This window comes from Aricia agestis, chromosome 13, assembly GCF_905147365.1.
Source record: "Aricia agestis chromosome 13, ilAriAges1.1, whole genome shotgun sequence".
Classification (NCBI taxonomy): Eukaryota; Metazoa; Arthropoda; class Insecta; order Lepidoptera; family Lycaenidae; genus Aricia; species Aricia agestis.
Window position 1 is genome coordinate 2,573,574 of NC_056418.1, and position 25,753 is coordinate 2,599,326.

At 37.2% G+C, this 25,753-nt stretch overlaps 1 protein-coding gene across 2 annotated transcripts in view; it reads right to left on the reverse strand.

Annotated features, from left to right (window-relative positions):
• The window catches only part of LOC121732902 (neo-calmodulin-like), a 158,718-nt gene extending 137,056 nt beyond the window's left edge, over positions 1 to 21,662 (reverse strand). For both annotated transcript variants that reach the window (XM_042122927.1, XM_042122926.1), the window contains exon 1: positions 21,598 to 21,662. In XM_042122927.1, the coding sequence (XP_041978861.1) occupies positions 21,598 to 21,636 (39 nt within the window). In that variant the 5' untranslated portion in view covers positions 21,637 to 21,662. The remainder of the gene's footprint in view (positions 1 to 21,597) is intronic.
• Positions 21,663 to 25,753: the final 4,091 nt, after the last annotated feature.

The window sequence follows — 25,753 nt, forward strand, 5'->3', positions numbered from 1 at the left end:
TGTTGTACAATTTTTTTACATTGGTTCACATATTTTGGTGCACACAAAGTCTTACTGCCGCACTGAGAGACGAGTGTTAATTACTTAATTGATTTTAAATGAAGATTGAGACATAATGCTTATACATTATTATCTGTTAAATTTTTCATTAAATTGAAGTTTAATGATTATTAAACATCTTTAAGTGCGGCCGTTACTTAAGGAGTCCTCTGTGTATTAAAACAAAACAGCCTAAGAGTATTAAATTATGAAATAATTAAAAATGAGCTTAAAATCAGAGGGTCCAAGCCAGTGTCAGATATTTCCAGTATTAATAACCTCTGTGGAGTCAATACTCTGGACACGACTATTGGATTACAGACTAATGATGATTGAGAGATATTGTAGGACGTGTAACCTACTCTATAATGTACAAGCATTACAAATAGTTGGGATCAGTTCACGTTGCGATGTGAATTTCTTTCTTCCCAAAATGGAATTGTCGGCCCTATACAACGGCCTAAAAATAAATCTATCAGTTCAATGTGTATTATACTGCTCTTACCGCTAAGATTATGCTCAAGATAATTTATCAACTGAATTTACATAATATAATAATAAGTGAAACTCACCAGCCGTCAAACTTTTACTGGAGATGCTGTTTCTTAAGGGCCTGTTTCACTACTTTCTGATAAGTGCCGAATAGGCAATCCACCACATATCTTGACAGATGAAGTATGGAGAATCAGTCAAAAAGCTGTGAAACCTATTCGGCACTTTATCAGAAAGTGGCGAAACAGGTCCTAAGTGTGGTAAAACCTTGACTATATTGCTACGGCCTTTAGGTTCTTAATAAATAATGACCATTATAAGACGTTGAGAGCAAATCAGCCAAGATTCTGTATCTGAGTATCTGAGCGATTTCTTTTCACTAGTTGATGCCTGCAACTCCATTGCACGCTTAGTCTATCTCGTAGAAAGCATTCATTTTTGCAATAAAAACTATCTTTTCCCGTCTCGCAGAGTATATGCATACCAAATTTCATCAAAATCGGTTAACCCGTTACAGCGAGAAAAGGAGACAGACAGACACATACTCGCATTAATAATATTATTATTAAGGATAGTAAGAATTCATGCAGCATCCTGTATAAAATTACCATGACACGTATCTTACACATCCTGTATAAGGAACTTCAGTGAATCTAGTGCAACGTGGAAAGCCAGTCACGTTTCAGCAAACAAGTTCAGGAGTAAGTTACTTGTTAACTACACCGTAGTTTATATGATAATTCTGTTACATAACTATATTATTTACTTTTTTTTTATTCTTACTAAAAAGGTAAAATTATGATTCTTATAAAAGTGAGATATTACATACTATTTAAGAGAGTATTACATGATGGTTTTTAAAACTTGTATAATAATAAATTTTAATAATTAGAGGACACTCGCAAGTCGTTCCGAAATTCGTTTATTACTCGGGAACCGAATATTTTTCCGTAACGAAAACGTACGTTTTTCTGTAATGAAGTTTCTCGTCTCTCCATGTATCTCCATACCGAATTTACCGAAAAACAGACAGACAGACACTTGCAACTTTATTTAATTTCTTGACATAAATATACATTTATCTTATATCTTTAAACGAGCAATTCTTGTATATAAATATATAATTGGAATCTTGGAATCGGCTCCAACAATTTTCATGAAATTTAGTATATAGGGGGTTTCGGGGGCGATAAATCGATCTAGCTAGGAACCATTTTTAGAAAATGTCATTTTATTCGTGTTTTATCGAATACCGAGCAAAGCTCGGTCAAATAGCTAGTTACTCGTATTATTATTATGAATGACTTATGTATAAAATTTATTTGAATATAGTTATCGTAAAATATATTTTGTACGATTATAATTATATATATACAAGGTGTAACAAAACTAAGTGATAATACGATAATACTTTAGGGTGTGTATGTGTTCCTTGTAGAGAATTCACTGTGAAAGTTGCAGCGCTGAAAGACCAAAAAATTTTTTTCACTTTTGTATGGGAAAACTCGTGACCTTGGGCGCTTGCCCATACAAAAGTAAAAAAAAATTGGTCTTTCACCGCTGCTACTTTCACAGTGAACTCTTTACAAGGAACACATACACACCCTAAAATATTATCACTTAGTTTTGTTACACCCTGTATATTTGCATGCTATTTTATGTATAGCTAAAAGAGTTAGTTCTTAAGAAAATGATCACTACCACCTACTGTATTCACCACTTTTATAGCAAAAAAACGTATTGAATTTAATTGAAATGAATCGAATTAAACGTACATGAAATTCTGTTTTATTCTCAGAACTTTCATGTCGAAAAACCTAAAACTATTACTTTTTAACGTACCAAAGAAATATACATAGATTAAAAACATAACCCTAGTCTTTTCCAGTTAAAATATCAACCTTCCCAAATAACACTTTTAATTTCATGTAAAATAAAATTCCACCGACATAAAATGGTGCACAAACAAATTTAAATTACTTCAAACACAATAAACACGAAATAAAAGTGTGAGCGCGTCCTATTTTTAAGAGTCGTAAAGGCCGGGTCACATTATCGCGCGTAAACAGGAGTATTTACTGTTGTTTGAACATAAACACCCTGTATCCACCACTACTACAAATGCGAGGAATAAATTGTTTTGTCTGGAAGTTGTTTGCTATGGAGCCACGAATAGTCCATACTACTCGTAATACACTAATGTTATAAACATTATATTTTTAATTTTTAAATGCGCAATCGTGTCTGTCTGTTTGTCTGTCTGTTACACGCCATAACCGCGGAAACGATTATGCTGGGTTTGGAGAATGGAGATACTTTGAGTCCCAGGAAAGGACATAGGATACTTTTAGTCTCGAAAATGTTCCTGCACGATAAATTAATCTTGGCGTAAAGGAGTTGTAAAACTGACTCAATATTGGACTCATGAACTGCAAACCATGCATATCGTGGAACTTTCGCCCTTTCAGTTGGTTTTTTAAACTCGGATCGTCATATATTCGTTGGCCAATGCTTTGTCCACACTGTGCCTTTTCTGTCCGTCAAGAGCATGCGTTATAGCGCAGTGAACATCGAACGTGAGGCATGCCCGCGACGCATGCCCTCTTACCGTATCCAATTTTTTTTTTAGTTGCATTCCTTGACACATTCAATTATTGAATGCGCCAATATGAAAGTTGATGACGAAAATTGAAGATGTAAGTGCACAGTGTGGACATAGCTTATCTACGTTTTACATGACAGTAACCGGATCTACGAGTATATTGGAGCGGTCACATGAAATAAAGTTATTGTTCTATACTGTATTTTATTTCGATGGTGCGTTAGACTGTTTTCTTCCTAAAATGTTTCGGCATTCTTTTGTTGTCTGATACTCGTAACACAAGTTCTACGAGAGCTTACCACGGTACCAGACTGAAATCGTATAAAGCGAATGCATTTTATTGCGTCCCAAGCAATTAAATCGTACTCGTGTGGGCAGTAAACCGATTTCAGAGAACTTTTGACAAAGCTTCCTCTGTTGGTATTGCCAATGGAGCCTTTGAAAGATTTTACAAAAAAAATCCCACTAAAAACTTCATCAGCCAAACTTTTGCCTACGAATCCATACTTAATATTATAAATGCGAAAGTGTGTCTGTCTGTTATCACTTTACGCCGAAACCGCTGAACCGATTTTGCTGAATTTTGGTATGGAGATACTTCGACTCCCGGTAAAGGACATAGGATACTTTTTATCCCAAAAAAATGAACGGTTTCCGCGCGATAAAAGAATTTTGGCGCAACGGAGATGCGGGCGTCATCTAGTAATAAATAGTTTTTGAACGACCTGAAACTGCACGTTTTGTTTGCAATATTAATTCACACTTTTATACGTGAGAGAGCTATGCTTTGGCACGAATGGGCCGACTAGACCGGAGAAATACCACGTTCTCACAGAAAACCGGCGTGAAACAGCGCTTGCGCTGTGTTTTGCCGAGTGAGTGAGTTTACCGGAGGCCCAATTCCCTTCCCTATCCTCCCCTATTCCCTTCCCTTCCCATCCCTACCCTCCCCTATTACCCTATTTCCTCTTAAAAGGCCGGCAACGCACCTGCAGCTCTTCTGATGCTGCGAGTGTCCATGGGCGACGGAAGTTGCTTTTCATCAGGTGACCCGTTTGCTCGTTTGCCCCCTTCTTTCATAAAAAAAACACTTGTGTGTCTAAATCGAGCGATCTAATATTATTATAAAGTGTACGTATAATAATAATTATAATATATCAGTTACGAAACATTGAACATAAACGTTCATAAAGACTGAAAATATTTCGGTTATAACCTTTCATAACTATTTCTTTTGTGAGTATATGGAGTTACGAGGGAAAAACATATTTTTGTACTTTAGGGGCCCGTGATAGGGCCGTAAACCGGGCTTAGGGCCCGCCCTTTGTGAAGGACAGAGCCTATTACCTCGTAAAATATACTAAGTTAGCTATGTTTAGTATATCAGCAGAGCTTGCATAACAACAGTAGACATGGGAGAGAATCGACATACTGACAGATTTTATCGACATAATTCGGATTTCCATTGTCTAACTGTCACTTTGTCTATTCTTCCATAGAAAGAAACCATTTTTATGGTGACCATGCTACGCCTGCAGGTCTCTATCCGTACTATTATTAAGTAGATGACGCCGGGAACGTATCGCGCGGGAATCTTACATTTTTCTTCGTCCAAAACTATCCTATGTCCTTCCGACTCTCAAAGTATCTTCATACCCATCTTAATCGGTTAAACCATTAAGCGTCGGAGGTAACACACATACACACACTACCACGATTATCTTAGTAACGATAAGAAAGTGTAAGTGTGTGTGTTATTTAATTCAAAGTGCATATTATTCTATGTCTACTGTCTAGTCCAACCTAAACTCGTAATGCTAAGTACCTACTCACATACGGTTTTGCTCGATCGAACAATAACGTCGAGCAAAATCCGCGGCTCGGGCTTTCGTACACACATTCAGCATTGCTCGATAGTTTTATTTTAATTCGATAAATTTAATTCTATCGAGCCGGCTCGATGTGAGCATTCGAGTTGTGAGTTTTGCGGTCCACACAGTAATTATTACGACTAGGAGTTAAACTATCGAGCAAAACCGCATGTGAGTACTTAGCATAAGATTAGTGTTCTAAGGCCAAATATTTATAGGCGAATCAACAACCTCCAAGACTAAAACCAAGCGTACAGCCATCGCAAATGTCATGTTATATTTTCCCCAATCCAAACTCTGGTGAAAAGTTATCGAGCTTGCGAAATTAATGGTATCAAACTTTTAATGCGACAACAAATTATAAGTACGTCAACTTGTCAACACGATGAGTTGACTTTGCATTATGAAAATGACGCGCCTCAAGTTGACTTTAAGTCAACTTGTCACGCAAATGCTTCAGCAATTCTCAACGAAAAGCTTGTCAATAAAGGCCAATGATATTCTATGTTACTAACGTAACTAGATTGGAAGTTTACGGTAGCAACGCGTTGCCACTTCGAAGATGCCTGCAGGCATATCTCACATACATAATGACATAACGAATATATGACTTGACATTGTCTTTTGAACAAAAAAGTGGTTACGCATTTCTGAGAGTCTTTTGTAAGACATTGCTACTCTAGTATTTTAGAAACTCATTGATAAAGGCGGTATAAGTATAGGCATAATTCAACTTGGGAAATGCTGGCAAGTCTGTCAATTCAATGTTTATCAGCTTCTGTTATAGTAAGCTAGCTGTCCCGGCAAACGTTGTTTTGCCATATAAAGTATTTCGCCCATAATTATTTATTGAAGTGACTAAATAAGTATGACACCATGGCAATTGGCAACATCCATCGCTATCCGGTCGCACAAACAATGGTCGCCGTCAGTCTCGAGTTAATAATTTACTACTATTTATTTAACAAATGCTCTTCTCAATATAAAAAGTAGCCAGTAGCCGATTCTCAGACCTACTGAATATGCATATAAAATTTGGTTAAAATCAGTAAAGCCGTTTCGGAGGAGTACGCGGCCTAACATTGTGACACGAGAATTTTATATATTTAAGATAATGTTTAATTTTTAATAAATCATTTAAAATGTATAGCATCGCATCGACGCGTCACGTTACAATGTAAAGTGATAATTATATCTATGAAAGAAATAAATTTTACTGCAATGTTTTCACTCTAGACGGCAGTACCAGCATATATAGTTAAAAAATTGTTCGACGTTTGGCAACTTTTCAGTCCATATTCTGATGTGGCGTATGCAAAATGTCAGATTTTTATCGGATTATTTACTATAAGTGCTAGTTGCGCTCTCTGCTCCGACTTTTGCGCGATATTTCCTGTTTGTCTGCTTTGTCAGAACGGAAAGGGTTAGGGTCTTACCTCTACAAAACGAGACTTTACGATTCGTGATTCAAAGACTTATTATAGTAATGCAAAACGCAAATGAATATATTTGATATGTCAGTTTTGAGTTGATTTTTTTGCATCATCACGTCTTGATATGTTAAGTTTTAATAATAATAATAAACATTTATTCAACACATACACATTACACCACATTACAAGGGACATTTGATTCACATGACACAAGTAAGTAGGTATAAAAAAAAGAAGTAATAAAAAAAAGTACAAAAAAAAACAAAATTACAGCAACATAAAAGTAAAAACATAGAAAAATATGACCAGACCCTTAGTGTCTTTAGTACTAGTTTCTATCACCAAGTACAAAAAAAACATAAAATTACAGCAACATAAAAGTAAAAACATAGAAAAATATGACCAGACCCTTAGTGTCTTTAGTACTAGTTTCTATCACCAAACCAATCAATGTAAAACTATACTGCAATGGCTTCTTCTATTTCTGGTCAGGATTTTCGATAACTTTTTCCCAACACACAACAAACCACTTTCATCTGGCCGTGTCATGTGAATTGGGAATCAAATAGCATGGGACGTATCACACACAGTGCGTTATTACTGTGTGTGTGAATGTGTTTTTGTATGGCACTGTAAGACCTAAACGTTTTGTCACATATATGTATTATATAATAATCGTAACTATAATATATACTATTCGTAACATTACGAATAGTATAGAAGAGTAACTGAGTCAAAAAATGTTTCCATGACATTTATATTACTGTGTATGTATTGCTATAATAAGTAAAGCCACCTTTATTCCGAAAATAGCCAGAACGTGGGCGAAGTCTTACACAAATAGGAGCACATCCAATCAGGTATTTATAGCGAACCCAAATCTTAATGACGAATGTATATTTGTTACCCAACTCCGTAAATAACTGAAGCCAAATTGCGTATTATGACTAAGTTAAGCCTTAGGAGCTTGGCGAAGAGCGATGTAATAATTCAAAAGGCATTACTATTCTACATCTGTACTAACATCATAAATGCGAAAGTCTGTCTGTCTGTCTGTTACCTCTTCACGCCCAAACCGATGAACCGATTTTGCTGAAATTTGGCATGGAGATACTTTGAGTCCCGGAAAAAAATATAGGAAAAATTTTATCCCGAAAAAATGTACCTTTCCCGCGCGATAAACGTACCTAAGTCAAAAACCCGAAAAGCGAGGCTACGTCTAGTTTTTCCCGGTTAGGTAACATTGCACTTGGCTAGATCTAGCATAAGCCGATTGTTTACGGATAAGACTATTAACCGGCACGATAGTGGCTAAATCTATTAGCACTTACTAGGGTTTTTATTTGCCCTTGTACAAGATATAATTTAGCTAGAAGAAGTTAAGTCAATTTACGTAAATTTTAAAAGCCTAAGCCCTAAGCCGACTTCATTATAATTTGTTACCTTTTGTGTTTTTAAAAAGTACTATTATATCTGAAGGTAAGAGTGGAAGAAGTGGGTAACTGACATTTTACAACTTAAGAGTATTACTCATATTTTCTCATATAATTTGAACAAACCTTACCTACCTTATCATCTAGCTAACTAGGTATACATAGAATTCACCATTTTTTTTTAATTTCATATTATTTAATCGGTCCTAAAACCTCTATTTACGCAAACGTCAAATTTTAAATTGCCAATTTGACACTACATTTATTACAGATGTACGAATTTTTGTAAATATCCCCTTACCCTGCTCCAAAAAGGAAGATATTATTAACTGCCGATTGAGGGTTAACACAGGGCTCGTTTGTCCCATTAACACTAACGAGTAACGCGAGCTCGCGGTGTATCGTTGGCGCGATTTAAACTTCGCTAATTAATGTATACCTCGACGACTCTCGACGCCATTACGTCAAAGTTACGACGAGCTTATATCGCCGAAGACCCCGTGGTCTATTCGTTTAGATCAGTCTTTCCCAAAGTGGCCGATAACGCCCCCTTGTGGGCGCTGAAGGTCTGATACTCGCGTCTCGTGACTCGGTCGAAGCGCGAGTGTAAACACAAAGCTCGCGCCCCCCTCGAGCTCCTTTAGAAACCGCTCTAGACGCGAGCCCTGCGAGCCGCGAGACGCGCCGCGAGACGAGCCGCGAGCTCGAGTTTACACTCAGGCGCATCTCGCGGCTCGCCTCGTGGCTCGCGCGCGAGTGTAAATCGAGTATGAAGGGGGGCGGTGTGGGACCCAGAAAAAAATAGGGGCGATGTCTATTAATATATATTCTGTGGCGATATGTAGAGGCTTGGGGGTGATTTATTTTATCAGGATGCATTTTAAATTAAAACAATGGGGGCGCTAATATATAATTGGTTCTTAAAGTGGGCAGTAGACAAATTAAGTTTGAGAACCTCTGGAAAAAATGGGGACTCAAAGGCTGGGAGTTCGATTGCCGCGTTGGAGAAATGTTCTTTCTAAGTTCGGTTAGGACAATGCAGGCTGATCACCTGATTGTCTGACAAGAAAGGTGATGCGTCGGATGAGCTTGTAAGTTTTGTATGAAATTGGTATACGTTTAATATACAGCCAAACATTGTTAGGATTTTAGGGCCTGTTTCACCACTTCCTGATAAGTGACGCATAGGCTATCAACCAATTAACTTGAAACAGGGTGAAACAGGCACTTAATGTATTATGAGAAGACTATTCACTTTTTGTAAGGACTTGATTGAAGGTGTATAAGGGTAAGATTTCAATAGTAGAATTTCGAATACATGTGAATGTGTTTCAAAACCAAAAAATAGCAATTCTGTTGAAACCAAAATAATATATAAAAGTTTACACGGTTAATTTAATATTACCTCCTTTTTGAAAATTGGTACCCAACTCATAAACTTTAAAGTATATTCTCCATGTTGAGATTGGGTACTAATTTTGCGGGGAAATTGTGTAACTTTGCTAATTACATTAAAAGTATGCACCGAGTTCAATTAGCGAATGAAATGTGAAGGGGGTGAAATAGGGTGAAAGGGGGTGAAAATGGGTGAAGGTATCATACATTACATTAATAATAACGGTGCATTTCTTCATACGAGATTTATACTCGCGTCTCGTGGCTCGGCTCGCGGCGCGTCTCGCAGCTCGCGTCGAAGCGCGAGTGTAAACACAAAGCTCGCGTCCCCCTCGAGCTCCCTTGGAAATCGCTCCCTACGCGAGCCCTGCGAGCCGCGAGCCGCGCCGCGAGACGAGCCGCGAGCTCGAGCTTACACTCAGGGCTCGCGACGCGTCTCGCGGCTCGCCTCGTGGCTCGCGCGCGAGTGTAAATCGAGTATAAAGACTTTCGAACAAAGCGTGGTTGACATTTGACATTTTTAGGGACTACTGATCGTTAAGTAGTTTGATAGGAAACGGACAAGAATCTACATGGAATTAACATGATATTATAGACTCTCGAAGGACGTGTATTACGGGTACCAGACAACGGAAATATATTTAATACTTTTATACTACACTAGCTTTTGCCCTCGGCTTCGCTCGCGTTAAGAAGTATTATTAGATACAAACTTTCATCCCCTATTTTAACCCCTTGGAGGTGGAATTGATCAAAATCCTTTCTTAGCGGATGCCTACGTCATAATATCTACCTGCATGCCAAATTTCAGCCCGATCGGTCCAGTGGTTTGGGCTGTGCGTTGATAGATCACCATGTCAGTCAGTCTAACGCCTCCGTGATCTAGTGGTATAGAGCGCGGCTCTTGACTCGGAGGTCGTGGGTTCGATTCCCGCGTTGGAAACATGTTATTTCCAAGTTTGGTTAGGACAATGCAGGCTGATCACCTGATTGTCTGACAAGTAAGATGATCCATGCGTTGGATGGGCATGTAAAAAGTCGGTCCTGCGCCTGATCTCTCGCCAGTCGTGTCGGTCTTCCGTCCCACTGGGTTATGAGAGTAAAGGAATAGAGAGTGCTCTTGTGTACTGCGCACACACTTGGGCACTATAAATTACTCCTGCGTAGCTGGCCTGGTTTCAATGAAACCGGCCACCGTCACCGAAACCGGTGTGGGAGCTATTATGTCAGTCAGTCATCTTTGAGTTTTATATATATAGCTGTAATCTTTAACGTAATTATTAACATTTAAGAAAATACATTGAAAGCAGTTTATATAGAAACATTTTAGCTTTTGTCTTACGGTAATTGAAATAATTATTTAGTAAAGAAAGAAAGATAAGATCTTTTTCTTAAATAACAGTAATAGATATAATTATGGCTAATTATATTTTTGGAGAAAACAAATTAACTATTCCTGTCATCAAAAACATAAAACATAAATCTGGTTATTCTACGGTAAGCTTACAATTCAACGAAAAACTAAGTTAAAAAATATGTTTTTCCGTAAAATATATAATTTTTACTATGAATATAAAAGAAAAAACTGTCCTGTTGATAGAGTATATAGCAAATTCAAGATAAACACTATGTATGCATCGCCACACAAGTCACGCTTCGCTACTGTGTGAACTGACCTTAAGTTCACGTTCAAAGGAATAAAATACATGTAAGCAGCATAAACAAAAATATCTTAGACTAGAACTAGATGGTTGCTTGCGACTCCGTCCGCGTGGACTTCAGTTTATAGCGCGCCGTGGTTCCCGTTTCCCTGGGAATGCCGTAATATTGGTGTCAAATTTCAAAACTTTGTAAAACCTTTGACCCCCCATCACCCCCGCCCCTTTAAATCAAAATACCCAAAAATCGCTGCGTACATATTTCATTATTTTAAACAAACCATTAATCCAAAACCAACCAAAATATCTAAGCCGAATTGCAAAGCCCTAGCGGCTAGCCCATTCCAAAAAAAACATATAAACTTTGACCTCCACATTACCCCCCTTACAACGGTTTTTTCCAGTAGCCTATGTCTTTTCTCAGGCTCTAGACTATCTGTGCGCAAAATTTCATTACAGTCGGTTCAGTAGTTTTGGCGTGAAAGCGAGACAGACAGGCACACTTTCGCATTTATAATATTAGTATGGATTGTGATACAACTCCTAGGTTTTCAGGAGATAGTTATGCTCGTAAATTATATTAGACACAAACACTCGGCTTGTGGGGCAAACGGGGCGAAAGGAGGCGGGTGGGGCAAATCAAACATTCACACATCGTCGCCCCATTTTATACATTTTGTTCGAAGAAAGAGCTTCTACGAATACTTTAAAGTATAAAATATAGTTTCAAGCCGAAAGTTTATTTTCTGGTTGGGGGTTGGTTGGGGGTTAAAAAAACTAGTAAAAGTCTTCTTATATATAAAATTCTCGTGTCACAACGTTAGTTACCGTACTCCTCCGAAACGGCTTTACAGATTTTTACCAAATTTTATATGCAGATTCAGTAGGTCTGAGAATCGGCTAATGGCTACTTTTTATATTGATAAGTGCATTTTTTGAATAAATAATAGTAAATTATTACAAGTGAAAGACTGACGGCGAGAATTGTTTGTTTAATGGGGTAGCGATGGACGTTGCCATGGTGCCATACTTATTTAGTCACTTCAATAAAATAAAATGGGCGTTTGCCGGGACAGCTAGTAAATATAGTCACTGATAATTATGAAATTCCTCCGTAAAAGTATTAAACTTCCGTCTTCGTCCGAGATATATTCAAGATCTATCTTCTCGATGGCGCGTTTCTCATTCAGAAATGTTGATGTTAAAAAATCCGAAACGTTTACTCAGGTTTTAACAAGACGTACAAAATTTGCTTGCAATTACTCAAAGCGTTGAAAATTTGCTTGAAACCTAAATCAGGCGAATAAGTTGAAAGAAGGAATAATGAAATATGCTCAAGCAATATTCTGATAAACCTTCGTCAGATTAACCATAAACGCATTTTTACGAAATATACCAACATTTTATAAAGTAAAGATAAGAATATAGGTCCCGAATGTGTGCGGTGTCTAATAACGCGATAGCTCAGCTTTATGATACACATTTATTTTCAGTATTTTATAAAATGAATCAAAAAGATGGTATCGTAGACTTGGTTTCTTTTAAAATATTTTCATTAATATCAGATATATTCAATGTTTAATTTATTACTTTAGATAGCATATAATTAAAAATTAACGCCTCGGTGGGTTTAGAGCATCGCTTTTGACTCGGAGGTCGTGGATTCGATTCCCTATTATAATATATTATGTTATAATATGGAATATATATTATAATTATTATAATTATATATTCGATAGTATAAATACTAGGTCAGATTGTTATGTACTATACATTCAAAAAGTCACATGAAAGACAGAACGTAAAATATTAAAAATTTATTAACGCTGATTTTAATAACTTTAAAAATACATTTTAAATCTACGAATAATAAAAACTAAGAAAGAGTAACTCCGTCAAAAAAAGTGCACCAAAGGGCTACAAAATGTGACCCGAATACATGCATATTTATGCATGTGTTCGGTACACATTTTTCGTGTATATATACTCGAGTGACATTCAACCAGGTTGACATTATTATTGTCAAACTCATTTTACAATTTGTTTACATACCGTTTGTTTACTTACTTTTTACGTAGCTTTTTACAATATTTTTGTCGTTAAAATGCCTAAATGCCCTGTGAAATGGTGTAGGTAGAAGTCATACAGATACGACTTTTAATACAGGAATAACCTTTCATCTGTAAGTGAATTGTTTAAAATTATGCTTAAATTTCTTGTATTTTTGTCGACCCAAAAAGATGATTTATTTAAGTTGAATGCTAGGGTATTTGCGTAAAATTAAGCTGGTCTCTTTGTGTCTTATTACATTTACATATTACATTTATTCTAAAAGTGCAATAATCAATAAATAATATAATTACAAAAATTTTACAAAGTCGCCATAGACAGTGTTATGCAAGATGTAACAATTTAATCATAAACGAAATTTTAGGGTCTGGCTGACATTATACTAAATGCGTTATATGATGATATGGGTATTCTCATATTCCTGGCTACGGATTTTTTTACAACAAAACAATAAAACATAATTACGTTCAATCGACAAAAACAAATATTTTCTTTAATATTGTAAATGAACAAAAATAAAAAACTGCTAACTGTTATTAAAATAATATATTAATTGTGAGTTATAAGTACAAAATTTACGTAAGTTTTTTATTTCAATTCTGTAATAATTTAGCACATAGATTTTTGTAATCCGAAAACGTCTTCTCTAGGTACTCGGACAGTTTAAGATTCGCCCGAGTCGTAAAAGGTTTGTTAATAATTATTACATATTGTATATTATTAATATCGATGTCTTAAGGATCAGAGAATAATGTTTGATTTTAAAATAATAATTATGTGCTCGTTTCTTCGTGATAGTAGATGTGCTTGGTGTATACTGCATAATACTATCCGCTTTTGACAATTATTGTTTCATAAGTCATAACTATGACAATGACAATAATCGCGCAGGCTGTCGTCCGGGGCGCAATATTATTATACGTTACCTGGGATACGACCTTGGCGAAAATCTGAATTGTCATATTTTAGTGTTCGAAAAGGAGCCAAATTTAAAACGGTTGAAGTAGGGGAGTTACGTTTCCTTAGTTTTTATTATTCGTAGTTTTAAATACATTAAACATACACATGATAAGTACTAAAAGGGAGCCCAAGGGTCATGAAAAAATAAAATGCTTAAACAATAACAATATAATTTAAAGTATCTACGACTTCTTGTCTTTACACAGTTGTTAAGAATGTAACTTGTATATGACCTCTATTTGCAGTGAAAGTGGATATAACACACAGAGAGACTTAGTCGTTAGTGGCGCTGTATCAAGCCTTTGTGGGTAACAAGTCGCGTGAATACCTGAGTGGGGCTTCGGTAAGTAGGTATCATCATCAACTACCTTTTAGGTGGGAGCTACTTTTGTATGTCACCGATAAGTCCAACCCTTACGGCCTGATTACACCTACCATGTAGAGTGGTAAGACCATAGACATAATATATGGTAAGACAGTGCCCTCGATCACATCCATACTAATATTGTAAATGCGAAAGTCTGTCTGTCTGTTACCTCTTCACGCCCAAACCACTGAACCGATTTACCTTGAGTACCGGAAAAGGATACAGGATACTTTTTATTCCGGAAAAATGTACGGTTCCCGCGCGATAAAGGAATTTTAGCACAACAGAGTTGCGGGCGTTATCTAGTTCATAATAAACATACCGAGTGCTTGGCCGAGAGCGCTGTCTCGCCACTCTACTAGTAGATGTAATGGTGGCCATACACCATCCTTCCTATCATCCAATTGGCATGACACTATCGATTGGATCAGTTAGAACTGACCGTGTGTGGAAGTTTATTGGCATGAGTCATATGGTGGTATATGGCCACCATTATCAAGTCATTAGGCTCCATGCTGGCAATTAAATGCGTCCGTATAAAGTCTTGAAATATTTGTATTTTATGAAATACTAGAGGACGCCTGCAACTCCATTGCACCAAAATTTATTTGTTGCGCCGGAATTTTCACCGAAATATTTCCGGAATAAAAATTATCCTATGTCCATTCCCGAAACTCAAGGTATCTCCATACCAAATTTCAGCAAAATCTGTTCAGCGGTTTGGGCGTGAAGAGGTAACAGATAGACACACTTTCGCATTTATAATATTAGTTAGTATGATAATTGGATATGGAGGTAAAAATCTATTAGGAATTTTTAAAGATGATGAGAATGGAAGAATTTTATGGTCTTTATTAAAACGAAGTCAAAACCAACAGCTTGTAACCAACCTGCAAGTCACCTTTTAAACCTTTTAGAACTTTAATCTTGCAGAGCTTAGAAGTTACGAGGAATCAAGTGCAACTTAAGTGACTCTTCCCTAAGAGTCTTAAACTCTTGTGCATAATTTATTATGAAAAATATTGAAGACGACGGGCTTTTTGATTTAATTTTTTAAATAATATGTAAGTGTACTGAGTATACTAACGGATGTATAATTTTTATGGCGTGGTGTTTTGTATTCATATTAAAAACATGTTTGAAGATTTTTATAGATTTTTTTGTATGTCAATTGAATTCAATGCAGTGAACCTTTTTTTATTCATAGGCAATGAAAATAAATTAATTTAAAAAAGCAGTGATAGGTACAGCAACGCAAAACGTCTACGAAACGACGGATTTCGTGGCACCGTAGAACGGAGCTACAGAATACGTAGAACGTCTACGTCTACGAGGACGTCAAATACGTAGCTCCATAGAGCATCTACGAGGCTACGAAATACGTAGCTCCATAGAGCATCTACGAGGCTACGAAATACGTAGCTCCGTGGATCTACGAGGCTACGAAATACGTAGCTCCGTGGATCTACGAAGCTACGAAATACGTAGCTCCGTGGATCTACGAGGCTACGAAATACGTAGCTCCGTGGATCTACGAGGCTACGAAATACGTAGCTCCGTGGATCTACGAGGCTACGAAATACGTAGCTCCGTGGATCTACGAGGCTACGAAATACGTAGCTCCGTGGATCTACGAGGCTACGAAATACGTAGCATAATATTTACGCTAAATATACAATAGACCCTCGCTAATCCAGCCACTAGCATATTCGGCGCGCCATGTAATCCGACATGCACTATCACTTATAAACATTATTTTGGACAATCTTTATTTAGGTACGTAATAAAAAATTGAAGACTAAACGTCTAGAAATAAAAGCTTTGTACTTGAGGCTACTTAATGGTGGATACAATGAGTATAATACGAGTACCTAGCTTTAAGAAAATGATTTGTAGTCCAGATAAAACCTTATCATTTTTATTTGTAATGTATTGTAATGTATAAAATCTAGGTAGTACTCTATAATCCGACAAATTCGGTAATCGGACAAGGCCATGCAACCTTTTGTCGGATAAACGGGGGTCTAATGTATTCCGTACGAATGTTTAATATGCATGTTTCAATAAGCATTCACATAGCCAAAGTGGAATTTGGAAGAAGGCTGTTGAAATGCCGCAGCTAGCAGCTGTCCCTCCCAAAGGGACGGGCCGTTATACGAGCTTCAACTTTTATTGATTACTTCAAGTTGGAAAAAGTTTCCAATTCCAACTTTTACGTGGGCATAGAAAAGGATAGATTTACTATTGGGATGTTGAGACGGTGAAGGTATATATATTTTATTTCAAGATACCTGTAGTTCTACCATGAGTTTAAGACTATCGATACTCGATACCGACTACCGTAAGTTTTTAGTATGGCAAATTTTACAGCGCCTCTAGCGGTCGCTTGTGGAACTAAAATTGCCATACTAAATATTTACGTAGTCGGTATCGAGTATCGATAAATACTATAGCTTTAAACCCATTGTAGAACTACTGAATAGTTCATATATCCATACTGATATTACAAATGCGAAAGTCTGTCTGTTTATCTGTTACCTTTTCACGCCCATACCTGAACTGATTTTGCTAAAATTTGCTATGGAAATACTTGAAGTCCTGGAAAAGGACATAGGATACCTTTTACCCCGGAAAAATGTACAGTTCCCGCGCTTTAAATGAATTTTCGTGCAACGGAGATGCGGGCATCATCTAGATATGTAATAACGTACAAAAAAATTATGTACATCTTGAAATATAAGTATGAATCTCAACATCTCTTGGTGAACTGCTGGACCGTTTTGAGATTAGCGCGCAAGTGCACGGTCACCGCGGCTACCTTATCACGTAAAAATAGCTATCAACAATCCACTAGCAATAATCGCGCGAGCGATTGCTGGGTGTCATGAATGTCACAAACAATGGTGTCATGTATAGTGATCGATTGCAATCGTATTGTTTTGGCTGATACGTGATACGAAATTGCAATCTTGGAGCAACTATCGCGCAATAATTGTTATCGCATTGCTCTCGCAAGATACGTGATACGGGGGCCGGATTTAATTTTAGACAACGAAAGTCTCAGAGAACAGCAGCTGCAGTCATAAATAAAAGCGTGCCTGAATGCCTGTTTTATGCCTAAATGTCACTTTATGTTTTATTTATTTATTATTAAGGGTATGAATAAAGAACAAAGTGTTAAGTGTAGTTTTATTACCAAAAATTTACGGATTCGGTGCGATAAATTAATTAATGAAGTCGTTACCTCATTTGCAACCTCAATAATAAACGGAAGAAAACAAAAGCTAAGTAACTACACTACAAAAAGAAAATTGATAGTAAAACAAAATCACCCAACATTACAATAAGAAATTAAATACGTACCGTTAAACAAAATTATAAAATTAATTCCCTCAATTAGAGGCGAGGCACGCTCCTAACTTTTAAGGAATTCGCAAATAAAGGCAACTAAGAAATTATTTTTTTAAATTTCGTAACAAGAATTCGGAATTGTTTTGATCGAAGAGTTTATTTTTTCTTTTGGACCTGAGTTTAAATTCATACTAATATTATAAATGCGAAAGTGTGTCTTTCTGTCTGTCTGTCCCTCTTCACGCCTAAACCAATAAACCGATTTTGCTAGGTATAGAGATACTTTGAGCCTCGGGAAAGAACAAAGGATAGTTTTTATCCCGGGAAAATGTACGATTCCCGCGCGATAAACAAATTTTGGTGCAACGGAGTTGCTGGCATCTAGTTTAAAATAAAGATCAGTTCACACTGTAACACAATGTGGCGATGCGATGCATTTCATGTGACCTATTCAACGAGACTTTATTTACTAAGAAAGAAGAATATTGATTTGTTGGTCTGCCAATTTCAAATTTTAACGGCTCACTGGAAAATACATCGTATGTCGCCCCGTCATGTTACAATGTTATTTAGTCCCGGAATACGGCCGTACGTAAGACTCGATACATTTTTTAGCAACCTCTTCATTAAATTAAAGTTAGGTAATCATTAATTATTTGAGGGTGGCACTAAGTGCCAACCCACACGTACCACAACCACACGACATCACAACGACAAAATGTCGTCGAGCAGTGGTTACGTGTGAATGGTGTCGCTGCAGCATGTGGTTGCGTTGTGGTACAGACAAAATGACGTTGCGATGTGGTTGCGACGTGGTTGCGATGTGGTTGCGACGTGGTTGTGTCATGTGCAAGTCGAACTATTGTAGTTCGACTCCGGCTTTTATAGCGGAAACACGTCTTGCCCAAAGCCATGAATTTCGAAGAGGACACTTTATTGTTGCTATCCTTGCTATATGTATTATTGATAAGAAGAAGACGACGGCGATGTCAGCGTAATCGTCGAAATAGAATTTATTGGTAAACAAAATTCAAAGCCAATTTCGTACTGATTATAGCGGCATATATTATAGCGGCAACAGATATACCATACACAATCTGTGAAAATTTCAGAAGTCTAGCTATAGCGGTTCTTGAGATACAGCCTGGAGACAGACTGACAGACGGACAGACATCGAAGTCTTAGTAATAGGGTCCCGTTTTTACCCCTTGGGTACGGAACCCTAAAAAAACATAATAATAATAATATATTAAAAGAAAAACATTAAATAAAAAAAATATACGGCAACGAAAAATGCGAGTAACGAAACGCATTCGTGAGTAACGTTTCGTACTAGATGGCGTACCCGTTACTCAGTACCAACTTTTGCTTTGGAAGAGCGCGGGCGGCGTGTCGTTGCATCGACGCAACGTTGTGGTTGCGATGTGGTTGCGACGTGGTTGCGATGTGGTCGGTATTTTACAAGTGGTCGACAACGACTGCAAAATGTGGTACGTGTAAATGGTCCAGTTCATTTACAATACGAAATATACGCCCGACCACGTCGTGTGTTTGTCGTGTGGTTGCGGTTGTCGTGTGGTTGTGGTACGTGTGGGTTGGCCCTTAGATTTGAATTTACGTGTCTACACTTTGTTCAATAAAGAATATTCAATTTTTTCTGATATTGTCTAGTCTGCGTATTGCGTAATATAGCAATCGTTACATAGTCCGGTCGTGGAACTTAATAATATGATAGGCAAGCTTCTTTCACTAAAGCATGAAAATTTTACTATTTCTTTTATAAAAACCTGTGTTAGAGTAGGTTCACACAGCACAATCCTGCACGTTTTTATTTGCAGTATACGTCTTAGCGAATAAATAGTGGCGCATACATGTATATAGAACCATTCACACGTCGATTGTACTGAACAATTTGCTGCAGTACATTCGAAGTGTGAATGTTAAGACGTATAAGGTAAATGACTAGTAGATTGGACAGTACCAGTCATTGGAAAAAGCACAAAAACACAATATCTATTAATATTGCTTTAAAAATTTCCTGTTTTTAAAGTAAAAGAACGCCTGTTTTTAAAGAAAAACAGTCAGTTTTTAAAGCAATATTAATAAATATGGTGTTTTTGTGCTTTTTCCAATGACTGGTACTGTCCAATCTACTAGTCATTTACCCTACAGCAAAAAAAACGTGCAGGGTTGTGCCACAATAGACATAACGACCAGTAGTTCGACTGCAAAGAAACAGACAGGTTACAATATCTGTCAAATTCGTCGGGTTTCACTAGGATTATGAACGGAATGTGCCTCGCGCTGGCTGATATAATTTATTTTTAAATATTTAAAATAAAGATTTCAAAATTGGATTCTGACAATTTTAATCGCATGTGCCAAAACACAAACGACAATACGACCAAAGAGGAACACGTCCAGCGAATATGTCATAGTTTTAAATTCGTAGGTAGCAATTTAACAACCCTAGCGACGATTTTCGTCATAATACGTCAAATTTAAAAATTTCAACATCAGTTCTAAGTCGGCATACTCTATAATCAGAGTAGACAGAATGATAGAGTATGCCGACTTAGAACTGATGTTGAAAATTTTAAATTTGACGTATTATGACGAAAATCGTCGCTAGGGTTGTTAACTTGTTACCTACGAATTTAAAACTATGACATATTCGCTGGACGTGTTCCTCTTTGGTCGTATTGTTGTTTGTGTTTTGGCACATGCGATTAAAATTGTCAGAATCCAATTTTGAAATTTTTATTTTAAATATTTAAAAATAAATTATATCAGCCAGCGCGAGGCACATTCCGTTCATAATCCTAGTGAAACCCGACGAATTTGACAGATATTGAAACCTGTCCGTTTCTTTGCAGTCGAACTACTGGTAGTTATGTCTATTGTGCTATAATTCTGTCTACTCTGGTTGTGCCGTGTGAATCAAGCCTCATTGTACCAATTTTGACGTGTTTCTCAACTATAATACAGAACATGCCTAATATTTGTATCACGATTGGCATGATGGTTTCCGATAAAAAAATAGTTATCTTTACACTTGTACAAAATACTTGACACCAATAAAAGTATTAAGGAACTCACTGCATACATTTAATTAAAAAATAGCTCTTAATTTTCATTCTTCTTTATGATTTTTTTTATTATCAGCTTTTTTATATCTGATAAATGCCATTAAATTCTGTGTTATTACATTACATAATGAAAATAATGAATAGTTGCTGTTCAAAGAGAATTGATTGAATTTGGGTTTTAAAATATTCTCACCCTTAATTATCTAGATTTTTTTATTTTCTGAGAAAGCTCTTTTATAGTAAGGCTTTAAAAGACTGATAAAAAATGTTTAACGTTGAATATATTTTGCGAAATATTTTAATAATGATTTTTAATTCCCACCTTGAAACAATAATATAAAAATATAATATACTAGCTGACCCGGCGAACTTCGTATCGCCTAACAGTCGATTCTTTAACTTTTGTATGGGAGTATAGAAAAGTGTTGTTTTTAGACTTTTCCAGGAAATTTAAAATGTTTTATTGTTTTATTTTTCTCTCCGTAAGAACCATCCTCGTACTTCAAGGAATATTTAAAAAAAAGAATTAGCGAAATCGGTCCAACCGTTCTCGAGTTTTGCGCTTAGCAACACATTCAGCGACTCATTTTTATATTATAGAGATTATGTCAAATTGTTTTATAATTATTGCAACAATATAACACAGGGTGTGGTCGATAAAGCGTCAATATTTAGAAGAATTCCGGCCAACCTGTGGCGCGCCGGGGCGGCACCTGTTACACCCGGAACCGATATTGCGCCGATATTCGCCCGATATTCAACCGATATTCACTTAAAATTCGCCCAAAATTAGCCCGATAATTCATAGTTATATTACTAATGTCAATATGCACTCACCCTTCTCATAACACGCAGGGAAAACGACGAAGCCTTCATGTTTGCGGCACAAAAATACAGCTCACTAAATACACTATACTACACTATATATGGAACTATGGTATATATTATAAAATATAGTGTTCAATTAAAAAAAAAAACTGACGAGCGACGCTCCGGACGGCTTAAACGAGACTGATACGTAGACTCGCGAAAAGGACATCCTGTATTAGAGGCGAAAGGCTGTATTTCAAACCGGTGCGAATGAAACTCAACTCTAACTAGCGGCTTTAGAGTTCAGTTTCGCGTGTGGGAATATAGTAATTTTCAAAGGACACCTATTTCCGTCTCGTTCTCGCATTCGCGTGGTTGGATCCTATCGCCCACGTCGACAATTTGCCGAAGCACCCCGATATCTCCGGGGGGCAGCCATCCATACTAACAATATAAATTCGAAAATGTGTCTGTTACTTCTTCACGCCCTAACCGCTGAACCGACTTTGCTGAAATTTGGCATGGAGATACTTTGAGTCCCGGGAAAGGACATACTACTTTTTATCCTGGAAAAATGTGTATTTCCGCGCGATAAACGGAGTTGCGGTTGACATAATATAGTAGGAAATATTTTAATACCAACTTATAATTCTAGTTCCATTTCAGCTGAACATGAATAAATTTGTTCGCGCTAAATGTAAATAGTTTTGTTTGTTTTGGTACAGTAGTATAATAACTTAACCATGAAATGTACCACAAAACTTCATAGTCAGTGTGTTTGAAACAAGTCTCGTGTTTTGAATAAATTGTGGTTTTATCACTATATACAATAACCCTTTGGTTTTGTCTTGGTCGGTTAATGAAAACATAAGTAACAAAATGTTTTATTTATTGATCGTTTAGAAAATAACTCTTATAGAAGTGTCTCACGTGATGCCAACCACCATGCACTGACCCGGCAAAAACCGGCGTAAGAAATTCGCACGGGCCCATATTAAAAAAAAAGAATTTAAAAAATGTAACGTTCCTCTTTCAAAATTTGCCTAGTAGGTTAACAAATTATCCTCATTTGCTCTAACTTCACAATATAAATGAGTTTGAAAATGCATACGTAACTACTATGTTTAACCTAGTTCTACATTGGAGTTATACAGGATGTAACAAAACAAAGACGTGATAAAACTTAAAAGTGTGTATCTGTGTATCTCCTATAAACTGCGTGAAATTTTAATGGGGACTCCTACATAACCTAAGGTCACCTATATTTTGTTACACCCTGTATTGAGGTCACTGTGAAAGTAGCAACGCTGAAAGTGCTACTTTTTTGTGATTTGTATAGGCAAGCGCACCAGCGCGCTGCAGCGTCATGAATTTGTCCATACAAAATTGAAATAATCGGCCAAGTGCGAGGCGGACTCGCGCACGAAGGGTTCCGTACCAATATAGAGCAAAATTAGGCCAACATTGGTGGTTTTTGTATGGGGGCACTTAATTTTGTGTTTAATATTAATATTATTAATAAATATTAAAGTATACATAAAACTAAGGATTGTATGAAAAATTCAAGTACCTACCTGTTGCTATTATTAATATAGAGCCACACACACACAAAAAAAGCCACAATCACGATTGTTGTATGGGTAAATATTAATTTTATTTTGTTTTTAGTATTTGTTGTTATAGCGGCAACAGATATACACAATCTCTGAAAATTTCAACTCTCTAGCTATTACCGTTCTTGAGTTACAGCCTGGAGACCTACAGACGGACAGACGGACAGACATCAAAGTCTTAGTAATAGGGTCCCGTTTTTACCCTTTGGGTACGGAACCCTAAAAAGCTACTCCTTCAGCGTAGCTACTTTCATAGTGAACTCTTTACTTCGGACTCAGGGGACCTTAAAGTATTACCGCTTAGTTTTGTTACACTCATAAAGTTAATATACCTAGCGGAATAGAGAAACAAAGGCCTGAGCAAGAGAGATGTCACTAGCAGTAACACTGCGTGGTAAAAAGAGACGTGTGATACATGACAGCAGCACTCTTTTTTTGACGTTCAGTCGGCACGTGCCGCACGTTGACAATTTAATCTCATAGAATTCATGTTCAATCATGCTTGTGTAAGTGTATACGTACACATATTTTTCACACAGATGAAAACCAATTTCGGTTTCGTTTGACAGCTCGAGATTGTTGCTCTATTCCGCTAGGTATATTAACTTTATGGTTACACTCTGTATAGATTCAATTCACATCGATAGATGCAAGGCGACGTAGTTTTATCCCCTGGTACCGTAACACGATTTCGTCTTCACGATAAATGGAATAAGAAAACTATTCCTGGAGATGCAATACAAGATGGGTATATGCTTGGAAATAAATTACGGACATCAACATGTTTTGCAAATGTTATAAAACCGCTGAAGACGTGGGAGAGCCATGCTTCGGCACGAATGGGCCGGCTCGACCGGAGAAATACCACGTTCTCACAGAAAACCGGCGTGAAACAGCGCTTGCGCTGTGTTTCGCCGAGTGAGTGAGTTTACCGGAGGCCCAATCCCCTACCCTATTCCCTTCCCTACCTTCCCCTATTCCCTTCCCATCCCTACCCTCCCCTATTACCCTATTCCCTCTTAAAGGCCGGCAACGCACCTGCAGCTCTTCTGATGCTGCGAGTGTCCATGGGCGACGGAAGTTGCTTTCCATCAGGTGACCCGTTTGCTCGCTTGCCCCCTTATTTCATTACAAAAAAAAAAGAACAGATTTCCCGGATATTTGGTAAAAGACATATTTTGAGTCCCGGTTAGGACATAGGATATTTTTAACCCGGAAAAATGTACAGTTCCCGCACGATAAACGAATTTTGCTGACGTCGTCTAGTAGCTAAGATGTTAGTTAATAAGCGCGTTAGTCGCGAATACATCTTTAATTGGACTCCCCAAGCCTTCACACTGCAGGCATTGTCCTGATTCTTTGTTTGAAATCTATTGAAAATTTTCAGCTTATGAAATCCATAATATTACTTTTTTATAAATGCGAGTGTGTTTGTTTGTTACCTCTTCGCGTTTAAAATCGAATTAAATAAAACTTAGTGTTTAAATACTTTAAGACCCGAGACGCCAAGACAGATAGGATAGATTGTATCCCGGAGATACAGATAATATCACTAGGGAATAAGTGCAAAAAAAACTGTTTTGTAAAGATTAAAGTAAGAAATAAATTAAGAAGCTAAAAAATATAGTCTGAGACCAAATAAAACCAAATAAAGCCTAACGAATAGCCTATAGCACGTAAACAAACACATCTATTCCCAAAAACCGTTATTTGTGACGGAGCCGCATCATCATTTGCGTAATTTGATTGAAGCTTTCGGAGCTTCGGCCTGGAGCTTTTGAGCTTCCGAGCTTTGGGAATATATGGCGAGTTTATGGTTCATTTCGATGCTTTGTTGCTTTATTAGCGTCGGTGCTATGACAGCTGATAGAGTAATTCTATAGCGAATGTTACTGCTCGATCTTCATCGTCATATTTGGTTCGTAATCGGATGTCATGACATTTACCGAGTGTATAGTGTGTGCAATGCAAATAGACATGATATTATGTATTCGTTAAACTCACTCTTCAATATCAAACGAGTTTTAACTCGAGAACGACTGCATCGAAAATTGTCCATAATTTTAGTCTTGAAATATTTTTTAAAGTCCAGGTAAAGTTTGTACGAAATCGATTACCAATGGTATTCTAAAGATGCTGGCTGAAAAATACGACTCGCCGACACTAGAACACCATTTAAGGGTTCTAGTTGGAAAATAAATGTTACTCTTAAACTAACTAATAAAATACTACCCACTAACCTAGTTTTTTAACCAACTTCCAAAAAACGAGGAGGTTATATGTGGGAGAGCCATGCTTCGGCGCGAATGGGCCGGCTCGACCGGATAAATACCACTTTCTCACAGAAAACCGGCGTGAAATAGCGCTTGTTTCGCCGAGTGAGTGAGTTTACCGGAGGCCCAATCCCCTACCCTCCCCTATTCCCTTCCCTACCCTCCCCTATTACCCTATTCCCTCTTAAAAGGCCGGCAACGCACTTGCAGCTCTTCGGATGCTGCGAGTGTCCATGGGCGACGGAAGTTGCTTTCCATCAGGTGACCCGTTTGCTCGTTTGCCCCCTTATTTCATAA